Source organism: Salvelinus fontinalis, chromosome 36 (genome assembly GCF_029448725.1).
Source record: "Salvelinus fontinalis isolate EN_2023a chromosome 36, ASM2944872v1, whole genome shotgun sequence".
In the NCBI taxonomy this organism is placed as follows: domain Eukaryota; kingdom Metazoa; phylum Chordata; class Actinopteri; order Salmoniformes; family Salmonidae; genus Salvelinus; species Salvelinus fontinalis.
This window is the reverse complement of record NC_074700.1, coordinates 30,949,564-30,961,797: the sequence shown is the minus strand read 5'-3', so window position 1 is coordinate 30,961,797 and position 12,234 is coordinate 30,949,564. Positions and strand designations below refer to the sequence as shown.

The 12,234-nt window shown below is 50.3% G+C and overlaps 1 protein-coding gene across 10 annotated transcripts in view; it reads right to left on the bottom strand.

The window, feature by feature from the left end:
• Positions 1–12,234, bottom strand: part of LOC129835746 (1-phosphatidylinositol 4,5-bisphosphate phosphodiesterase beta-3-like) — a 149,738-nt gene that overhangs the window by 38,559 nt on the left and 98,945 nt on the right. For all 10 annotated transcript variants that reach the window (XR_008756509.1, XR_008756506.1, XR_008756504.1 and 7 more), the window contains exons 15-16: positions 6,582–6,683; positions 6,403–6,476 (exon numbers count right to left, since the gene is read on the bottom strand). Coding sequence is in view for 2 of the 10 variants with exons in the window: in XM_055901507.1 (XP_055757482.1) it covers positions 6,403–6,476; positions 6,582–6,683 (176 nt within the window). In the remaining 8 variants the exon portion in view is untranslated. The remainder of the gene's footprint in view (positions 1–6,402; positions 6,477–6,581; positions 6,684–12,234) is intronic.

The window sequence follows — 12,234 nt, the reverse complement described above, 5'->3', positions numbered from 1 at the left end:
AGAGAGACAGAGAGAGAGAGACAGAGAGAGAGAGACAGAGAGAGAGAGAGAGAGAGACAGAGAGACGGAGAGACAGAGAGACGGAGAGACAGAGAGACAGAGAGACGGAGAGACGGAGAGACGGAGAGACAGAGAGACGGAGAGAGACAGAGACAGCGAGAGACAGAGAGAGACAGAGAGAGACAGAGACTTTGACTTGTCTTTCTTTAATGGCACATCCTCATTTAATTTCATTAAAACCTCACACCACCCCCCCCCTCCCCTTTAAAAAACAAATATCCCCTTTGCTGCATACTCACCTTGCCCTCTACCCCACAACACATCACAATAACCAAAACCTCACCTCTATAACCGTATATTCAACCCATCTTCCCCAGCTGTACAGACGGCCACCCCCCCCCCCCTCCCACACACCATATCTCCTGAAACATCTTCCCCAGCTGTACAGACAGACAGCCCGCCCCCCCACCCCCCCCCCGACACACACACCATATCTTCTGAAACATCTTCCCCAGCTGTACAGACGCCCCCCCCCCCAACACACCATATCTCCAGAAACATCTTCCCCAGCTGTACAGACGCCCCCCCCTCCCCCCCACACACCATATCTCCTGAAACATCTTCCCCAGCTGTACAGACGCCCCCCCCCCCCCCCCCCCAACACCATATCTCCTGAAACATCTTCCCCAGCTCCAGCTATACAGACGCCCCCCCCCCCCAACACACCATATCTCCTGAAACATCTTCCCCGGCTGTACAGACGCCCCCCCCCCACCAACACACCATATCTCCTGAAACATCTTCCCCAGCTGTACAGACGGCCCCCCCCAACACACCATATCTCCTGAAACATCTTCCCCAGCTGTACAGACGCCCCCCCCCCCCAAACACACCATATCTCCTGAAACATCTTCCCCAGCTGTACAGACGCCCCCCCCCCCCCCCCCAACACACCATATCTCCTGAAACATCTTCCCCAGCTGTACAGACGCCCCCCCTCCCCCCCACACACCATATCTCCTGAAACATCTTCCCCAGCTTTACAGACGGCCCCCCCAACACACCATATCTCCTGAAACATCTTCCCCAGCTATACAGACGACCCCCCCCCCCCCAACACACCATATCTCCTGAAACATCTTCCCCAGCTGTACAGACAGCCCCCCCCCCCAACACACCATATCTCCTGAAACATCTTCCCCAGCTGTACAGACAGCCCCCCCCCCCCCCCCCCCCAACACATCATATCTCCTGAAACATCTTCCCCAGCTGTACAGACCCCCCCCCCCCCCAACACACCATATCTCCTGAAACATCTTCCCCAGCTGTACAGACGCCCCCCCCCCCCCCCAACACAACATATCTCCTGAAACATCTTCCCCAGCTGTACAGACGGCCCCCCCAACACACCATATCTCCTGAAACATCTTCCCCAGCTATACAGACGCCCCCCCCCCCCCCCACACACCATATCTCCTGAAACATCTTCCCCAGCTGTACAGACGCCCCCCCCCCCCCAACACACCATATCTCCTGAAACATCTTCCCCAGCTGTACAGACGCCCCCCCCCTCCCCCCCACACACCATATCTCCTGAAACATCTTCCCCAGCTTTACAGACGGCCCCCCCAACACACCATATCTCCTGAAACATCTTCCCCAGCTGTACAGACGCCCCCCCCCCCCCCCCAACACACCATATCTCCTGAAACATCTTCCCCAGCTGTACAGACGCCCCCCCTCCCCCCCACACACCATATCTCCTGAAACATCTTCCCCAGCTTTACAGACGGCCCCCCCAACACACCATATCTCCTGAAACATCTTCCCCAGCTATACAGACGACCCCCCCCCCCCCCAACACACCATATCTCCTGAAACATCTTCCCCAGCTGTACAGACAGCCCCCCCCCCCAACACACCATATCTCCTGAAACATCTTCCCCAGCTGTACAGACAGCCCCCCCCCCCCCCCCCCCAACACATCATATCTCCTGAAACATCTTCCCCAGCTGTACAGACCCCCCCCCCCCCCAACACACCATATCTCCTGAAACATCTTCCCCAGCTGTACAGACGCCCCCCCCCCCCCAACACACCATATCTCCTGAAACATCTTCCCCAGCTGTACAGACGGCCCCCCCAACACACCATATCTCCTGAAACATCTTCCCCAGCTATACAGACGCCCCCCCCCCCCCCCACACACCATATCTCCTGAAACATCTTCCCCAGCTGTACAGACGCCCCCCCCCCCAACACACCATATCTCCTGAAACATCTTCCCCAGCTGTACAGACGCCCCCCCCTCCCCCCCACACACCATATCTCCTGAAACATCTTCCCCAGCTTTACAGACGGCCCCCCCAACACACCATATCTCCTGAAACATCTTCCCCAGCTATACAGACGACCCCCCCCCCAACACACCATATCTCCTGAAACATCTTCCCCAGCTGTACAGACAGCCCCCCCCCCCCCAACACACCATATCTCCTGAAACATCTTCCCCAGCTGTACAGACGCCCCCCCCCCAACACACCATATCTCCTGAAACATCTTCCCCAGCTATACAGACGCCCCCCCCCAGCCCCCCCCAACACATCATATCTCCTGAAACATCTTCCCCAGCTGTACAGACCCCCCCCCCCCCAACACACCATATCTCCTGAAACATCTTCCCCAGCTGTACAGACGCCCCCCCCCCCCAACACACCATATCTCCTGAAACATCTTCCCCAGCTGTACAGACGGCCCCCCCAACACACCATATCTCCTGAAACATCTTCCCCAGCTATACAGACGCCCCCCCCCCCCCCACACACCATATCTCCTGAAACATCTTCCCCAGCTGTACAGACACCCCCCCCCCCCCAACACACCATATCTCCTGAAACATCTTCCCCAGCTGTACAGACGCCCCCCCCTCCCCCCCACACACCATATCTCCTGAAACATCTTCCCCAGCTTTACAGACGGCCCCCCCAACACACCATATCTCCTGAAACATCTTCCCCAGCTATACAGACGACCCCCCCCCCAACACACCATATCTCCTGAAACATCTTCCCCAGCTGTACAGACAGCCCCCCCCCCCCCCCAACACACCATATCTCCTGAAACATCTTCCCCAGCTGTACAGACGCCCCCCCCCCAACACACCATATCTCCTGAAACATCTTCCCCAGCTATACAGACGCCCCCCCCCAGCCCCCCCCAACACACCATATCTCCTGAAACATCTTCCCCAGCTGTACAGACGCCCCCCCCCCCCCAACACACCATATCTCCTGAAACATCTTCCCCAGCTGTACAGACGCCCCCCCCCCCCCAACACACCATATCTCCTGAAACATCTTCCCCAGCTGTACAGACGGCCCCCCCAACACACCATATCTCCTGAAACATCTTCCCCAGCTATACAGACGCCCCCCCCCCCAACACACCATATCTCCTGAAACATCTTCCCCAGCTGTACAGACGCCCCCCCCCCCCCCCCCCCAACACACCATATCTCCTGAAACATCTTCCCCAGCTGTACAGACGGCCCCCCCCAACACACCATATCTCCTGAAACATCTTCCCCAGCTGTACAGACGCCCCCCCCCCCCAACACACCATATCTCCTGAAACATCTTCCCCAGCTGTACAGACGCCCCCCCCCCCCCCCAAACACACCATATCTTCTGAAACATCTTCCCCAGCTGTACAGACGCCCCCCCCCCCCCCCCCCCCCCAAACACACCATATCTTCTGAAACATCTTCCCCAGCTGTACAGACGCCCCCCCCCCCCCCAACACACCATATCTCCTGAAACATCTTCCCCAGCTGTACAGACTGCCCCCCCCCCCCCCAAACACACCATATATCCTGAAACATCTTCCCCAGCTGTACAGACACCCCCCCCCCCCCAACACACCATATCTCCTGAAACATCTTCCCCAGCTGTACAGACGCCCCCCCCCCCCAACACACCATATATCCTGAAACATCTTCCCCAGCTGTACAGACGACCCCCCCCCCCCCCCAACACATATCTCCTGAAACATCTTCCCCAGCTATACAGACAACCCCCCCAACACACCATATCTCCTGAAACATCTTCCCCAGCTATACAGACGGACCCCCCCCAATACACCATGTCTCCTGAAACATCTCCACACATCATTTTATAGACCTCAAATTCCACCTTAAGGCACGCAGAGACCATCCCATTAAATAATAGTAAAGGGTCTGTTATCCCCCCACCTTTGACCCTATTCCTCCTCGTTAGCCAAATAGCCAACTTTGCCTGAGCAAACAGAAAATTCAACAAAACACATTTGACCTTCTCCTTATTTTAATACCTGTATCCCTCTCACACAGACATCCTAACAGTAAACCCCCCCCCAACCTCTCACACAGACATCCCAATAGTAACCCCCCCCCCAACCTCTCACACAGACATCCTAACAGTAAACCCCCCCCAACCTCTCACACAGACATCCTAACAGTAAACCCCCCCCAACCTCTCACACAGACCTCCCAACAGTAAACCCCCCCCCCCAACCTCTCACACAGACCTCCCAACAGTAAACCCCACCCCCACCTCTCACACAGACATCCCAACAGTAAAACCCACCCCCAACCTCTCACACAGACATCCCAACAGTAAAACCCACCCCCAACCTCTCACACAGACATCCCAACAGTAAAACCCACCCCCAACCTCTCACACAGACATCCCAACAGTAAAACCCACCCCCAACCTCTCACACAAACATCCCAACAGTAAAACCACCCCCAACCTCTCACACAGACATCCCAACAGTAAAACCCACCCCCAACCTCTCACACAGACATCCCAACAGTAAAACCCACCCCCAACCTCTCACACAGACATCCCAACAGTAAAACCCACCCCCAACCTCTCACACAGACATCCCAACAGTAAAACCACCCCAACCTCTCACACAGACATCCCAACAGTAAAACCACCCCAACCTCTCACACAGACATCCCAACAGTAAACCCCACCCCCAACCTCTCACAGACATCCCAACAGTAAACCCCACCCCCAACCTCTCACACAGACATCCCAACAGTAAACCGAGACACTGAAACACAGAGAGACCGAGACACTGAAACACAGAGAGAGAGACCGAGAGACCGAGACACTGAAACACAGAGAGAGAGACCGAGAGACCGAGACACTGAAACACAGAGAGAGAGACCGAGAGACCGAGACACTGAAACACAGAGAGAGAGACCGAGAGACCGAGAGACCGAGAGACCGAGAGACCGAGAGACCGAGAGACCGAGAGACCGAGAGACCGAGAGACCGAGACAGAGAGACCGAGACAGAGAGACCGAGACAGAGAGACCGAGACAGAGAGACCGAGACCGAGAGACCGAGACCGAGAGACCGAGACAGAGAGACCGAGAGACCGAGAGACCGAGAGACCGAGAGACCGAGAGACCGAGAGACCGAGAGACCGAGAGACCGAGAGACCGAGACAGAGAGACCGAGACCGAGAGACCGAGACAGAGAGACCGAGACAGAGAGACCGAGACAGAGAGACCGAGACCGAGAGACCGAGACCGAGAGACCGAGAGACCGAGAGACCGAGAGACCGAGAGACCGAGAGACCGAGAGACCGAGACCGAGACACCGAGACACCGAGACAGAGAGACCGAGACACCGAGACAGAGAGACCGAGACACCGAGACAGAGAGACCGAGACAGAGAGACCGAGACAGAGAGACCGAGACAGAGAGACCGAGACAGAGAGACCGAGACAGAGAGACCGAGACAGAGAGACCGAGACAGAGAGACCGAGACAGAGAGACCGAGACAGAGAGACCGAGACAGAGAGACCGAGACAGAGAGACCGAGACAGAGAGACCGAGACAGAGAGACCGAGACAGAGAGACCGAGACAGAGAGACCGAGACAGAGAGACCGAGACAGAGAGACCGAGACAGAGAGACCGAGACAGAGAGACCGAGAGACAGAGAGACCGAGAGACAGAGAGACCGAGAGACAGAGAGACCGAGACAGAGAGACCGAGACAGAGAGACCGAGACAGAGAGACCGAGACAGAGAGACCGAGACAGAGAGACCGAGACAGAGAGACCGAGAGACAGAGAGACCGAGAGACAGAGAGACCGAGAGACAGAGAGACCGAGAGACCGAGAGACAGAGAGACCGAGAGACAGAGAGACCGAGAGACAGAGAGACCGAGAGACAGAGAGACCGAGAGACAGAGAGACCGAGACAGAGAGACCGAGACAGAGAGAGAGGTCAATTAAAAAGATACACAGAACCATTGCGTGGTCATTTGTTCACTGGGATGACCCACATAAATAGAACACTCTTCCGGGATCAATACGTGACAATCAATCAATTAGTGGAGGACTCACCTCATCAGAGTTTGGTTTCTTCAATTCAGCCACTGGTTCCTCTTCCTCCTCCTCATCACTTTCTCCCTCCCCTCCTACCAGAACACATGTAAACATGTTATCTATGTCCGTCCATCCTTCTCTCTCTCCATCCCTCTCTCCCACCCCAGCATGTTCGATCATTCAGGAAGTGAACTGACCAATAGATTTGCGAGGATCTCCGTCTTTAACCAGCCTGCCTGCCAGCCTCTCTTCCCCATTGGATAGCAGCTGGCCTCCATCACTGTCACTGAAATGACAGTCTAAACAAACAGAAAATAAATACTGGTCAATATACTACAGGAAATACATACTCTTGTCAATAATATACTGTATATCACTACAGGAAATACATACTCTTGTAAATAATATACTGTATATCACTACAGGAAATACATACTCTTGTCAATAATATACTGTATACCACTACAGGAAATACATACTCTTGTCTATAATATACTGTATACCACTACAGGAAATACATACTCTTGTCTATAATATACTGTATATCACTACAGGAAATACATACTCTTGTCTATAATATACTGTATACCACTACAGGAAATACATACTCTTGTCAATAATATACTGTGAACCACTACAGGAAATACATACTCTTGTCTATAATATACTGTATACCACTACAGGAAATACATACTCTTGTCAATAATATACTGTATACCACTACAGGAAATACATACTCTTGTCAATAATATACTGTATACCACTACAGGAAATACATACTCTTGTCAATAATATACTGTGAACCACTACAGGAAATACATACTCTTGTCTATAATATACTGTATACCACTACAGGAAATACATACTCTTGTCTATAATATACTGTATACCACTACAGGAAATACATACTCTTGTCAATAATATACTGTGAACCACTACAGGAAATACATACTCTTGTCTATAATATACTGTATACCACTACAGGAAATACATACTCTTGTCTATAATATACTGTATACCACTACAGGAAATACATACTCTTGTAAATACTATACATCACTACAGGAAATACATACTCTTGTCTATAATATACTGTATATCACTACAGGAAATACATACTCTTGTCTATAATATACTGTATACCACTACAGGAAATACATACTCTTGTCAATAATATACTGTATATCACTACAGGAAATACATACTCTTGTCTATAATATACTGTATACCACTACAGGAAATACATACTCTTGTCAATAATATACTGTATACCACTACAGGAAATACATACTCTTGTCTATAATATACTGTGAACCACTACAGGAAATACATACTCTTGTCTATAATATACTGTATACCACTACAGGAAATACATACTCTTGTCTATAATATACTGTATACCACTACAGGAAATACATACTCTTGTCAATAATATACTGTGAACCACTACAGGAAATACATACTCTTGTCTATAATATACTGTATACCACTACAGGAAATACATACTCTTGTCAATAATATACTGTATACCACTACAGGAAATACATACTCTTGTCAATAATATACTGTATACCACTACAGGAAATACATACTCTTGTCAATAATATACTGTATACCACTACAGGAAATACATACTCTTGTCTATAATATACTGTGAACCACTACAGGAAATACATACTCTTGTCTATAATATACTGTATACCACTACAGGAAATACATACTCTTGTCTATAATATACTGTATACCACTACAGGAAATACATACTCTTGTCAATAATATACTGTGAACCACTACAGGAAATACATACTCTTGTCTATAATATACTGTATACCACTACAGGAAATACATACTCTTGTCAATAATATACTGTATACCACTACAGGAAATACATACTCTTGTCAATAATATACTGTATACCACTACAGGAAATACATACTCTTGTCTATAATATACTGTATACCACTACAGGAAATACATACTCTTGTCAATAATATACTGTATACCACTACAGGAAATACATACTCTTGTCTATAATATACTGTATATCACTACAGGAAATACATACTCTTGTCTATAATATACTGTGAACCACTACAGGAAATACATACTCTTGTCTATAATATACTGTATACCACTACAGGAAATACATACTCTTGTAAATACTATACTGTATACCACTACAGGAAATGTGGAAGTGTGTACTATACTCTAAATGCCTGTGTGTGTGTGTGTGTGTGTGTCCATACTTACTATACATGTGTATGTGTGTGTGTATGTGGGTGGGTGTGTGTATGTGGGTGTGTGTGTGTATGTGGGTGTGTGTGTGTATGTGGGTGTGTGTGTGTATGTGGGGGTGTGTGTGTATGTGGGGGTGTGTGTGTATGTGGGGGTGTGTGTGTATGTGGGGGTGTGTATGTGGGTGTGTGTGTGTGTGTGTGTGTGTGTGTGTGTGTGTGTGTGTATATATGTATATCTGTATCTATACTGTTAACAGGTGAAGCATGCTCCAGTAGATACAGTACCAGTCTAAAGTTTGGACACACTTACTCATTCCAGGGTTTTTCTTTACTTCTACTATTTTCTACATTGTAGAATAATAGTTGTAGTGGCTTAGCTCGTATTACTTATTTATATAATAAGAAAGACTCTGAATACAAGAAATGGAACGGGAGCTTCACATTTACTAAAAGTAGTTAGTACCAGAATAACATAGAACAACACTGCACATGACCAAGGGTGCTCCTCTCTTAAAGGGGACATCACTAATTAACAGAACAATCCTTCTTTTATACAATCAGAGTTACTTTTACCAAACCACAACTGAAACATGTCACAGAACTTGTTGTAGTTATTTTACATCTTTTTAATTTGAACTTGAACAGTCCGTTTTTGTTTGTTTGTTTATAAGTCCAGTCTGTCTGGTGGACGGTGCCTTCGTTCTGGGTAGCGCCTAGGATTGTCTGGAGGCTCCTGAACATCCTCAGTGTGTGCTTGCTCCCTTATAGCTTCTGCTATAGCAGCACCTTCATCAACACATTCCCTTCTTTCAGCCTGGGGTCTCTTTACTGCCCCACCGCCCTCTACAGGTCCCTGTGTGTCACTCTCAGGAGCTCTCTGTGCCTGTTCTCTCTCGATTGTAGTGCTGTTTTCCCGTGGAATGCATTTGGTTAATGTGACGCCGCCACATTATGTCTGGGCTCACTTGAACCTGGTAAGTTCTGGGTCCCGTTTGTGTATGTACGGTCCCCGTTGTCCATTTCCCTCCTCTTCTGTAGTCTCGCACCGTCACTTCCTGTCCTGTTTGGAGATGGCGCTCCCGGCCACCGGAGAGCATCTTGGCTTGTTTGTTCAGCACTTCATTACGCCTGTTAGGCTTCATGATGTCCAGCCGTGTGCGGAGAGGCCTCCCGAACATCAGTGTGGCTGGGCTTTCATTTGTCGTGGCATGTGGGGTGTTTCGGTAAGAGACCAGGAACTTGGCCAGTTTTGTTTGCAAAGTCCCTTCGTCTCGTTTTGCTGCACGGAGTCCTTGCTTTAGGGTTTGCACAAAGCGTTCTGCCAGCCCATTGGTGGCAGGGTGGTACGGAGCTGAGGTTGAGTGTTTGATTCCATTTACTGATATGAATCTTGTAAACTCGTCACTTACAAAAGCTTGCGCGTTGTCACTTACCAGCTGCAGCGGCAATCCGAAGCGTGCAGACGTTGTTCTGAGACACTATCGTCTGAGGTGGAGGAGTCCGTGCAAAACACCTCTGGCCATTTGGAATGGGCCACAACTAGAACCAGAAACATGTGCTTTTCAAAGGGACCAGCGTAGTCCACATGAATTCTCTGCCATGGCTCCGTGGGCCATTCCCAAGGCTGGACTGGGACAGGAGCAGGCATGTGAAGGGTTTCCAAACATCTGCTACATAACAATAGTGAAGACATCAAAACCATGAAATAACACACATGGAATCATGTAGTAACCAAAAGAAGGTGTTAAACAAATCAAAATATATTTTATATTTGAGATTCTTCAAAGTAGCCACCCTTTGCCTTGATGACAGCTGTGAACACTTGTGTTATTTTCATAGTTTTGATGTCTTCACTTTTATTCTACAATCTAGAAAATAGTCAAAAATAAAGAAAAACCCTGGAATGAGTAGGTGTACTAAAACTTTTGACTGGTGCTGTATATCGATACCGTTAAAGTGTTAATTTATTTTTGATTTCACCTTTATTTAACTAGGCAAGCCAGTTAAGAACAAATTCTTATTTTCAATGACGGCCTAGGAGCAGCGGGTTAAACTGCCTTGTTCAGGGGCAGAATGACAGATTATTACCTTGTCAGCTCGGGGATTTGATCCCAGCAACCTTTCGGTTACTGACCCAACGCTCTAACCACTAGGCGACCTGCTGCCCCTACACTCTAACCACTAGGCGACCTGCCACCCCTACACTAACCACTAGGCGACCTGCCGCCCCTACACTCTAACCACTAGGCGACCTGCTGCCCCTACACTCTAACCACTAGGCTACCTGCTGCCCCTACACTCTAACCACTAGGCTACCTGCCGTCCCTACACTCTAACCACTAGGCTACCTGCCGCCCCTACACTCTAACCACTAGGCGACCTGCTGCCCCTACACTCTAACCACTAGGCTACCTGCCGTCCCTACACTCTAACCACTAGGCTACCTGCCACCCCTACACTCTAACCACTAGGCGACCTGCTGCCCCTACACTCTAACCACTAGGCTACCTGCCGTCCCTACACTCTAACCACTAGGCTACCTGCCGCCCCTACACTCTAACCACTAGGCTACCTGCCGTCCCTACACTCTAACCACTAGGCGACCTGCCACCCCTACACTCTAACCACTAGGCGACCTGCCACCCCTACACTCTAACCACTAGGCTACCTGCCACCCCTACACTAACCACTAGGCGACCTGCCGCCCCTACACTCTAACCACTAGGCGACCTGCCGCCCCTACACTAACCACTAGGCTACCTGCCGCCCCTACACTCTAACCACTAGGCTACCTGCCGCCCCTACACTAACCACTAGGCTACCTGCCACCCCTACACTCTAACCACTAGGCTACCTGCCACCCCTACACTAACCACTAGGCGACCTGCCGCCCCTACACTCTAACCACTAGGCGACCTGCCGCCCCTACACTAACCACTAGGCTACCTGCCACCCCTACACTCTAACCACTAGGCGACCTGCCGCCCCTACACTAACCACTAGGCTACCTGCCGCCCCCACACTCTAACCACTAGGCGACCTGCCGCCCCTACACTCTAACCACTAGGCGACCTGCCACCCATACACTAACCACTAGGCTACCTGCCGCCCCTACACTAACCACTAGGCTACCTGCCGCCCCTACACTCTAACCACTAGGCTACCTGCCACCCCTACACTAACCACTAGGCTACCTGCCACCCCTACACTAACCACTAGGCTACCTGCCACCCCTACACTCTAACCACTAGGCCACCTGCCACCCCTACACTCTAACCACTAGGCCACCTGCCACCCCTACACTCTAACCACTGGCTACCTGCCACCCCTACACTCTAACCACTAGGCTACCTGCCGCCCGTACACTCTAACCACTAGGCTACCTGCCGCCCGTACACTCTAACCACTAGGCTACCTGCCGCCCGTACACTCTAACCACTAGGCTACCTGCCGCCCCTACTCTCTAACCACTAGGCTACCTGCCCCCCCTACTCTCTAACCACTAGGCTACCTGCCACCCCTCCACTCTAACCACTAGGCTACCTGCCGCCCCTACACTCTAACCACTAGGCTACCTGCCACCCCTACACTCTAACCACTAGGCTACCTGCCA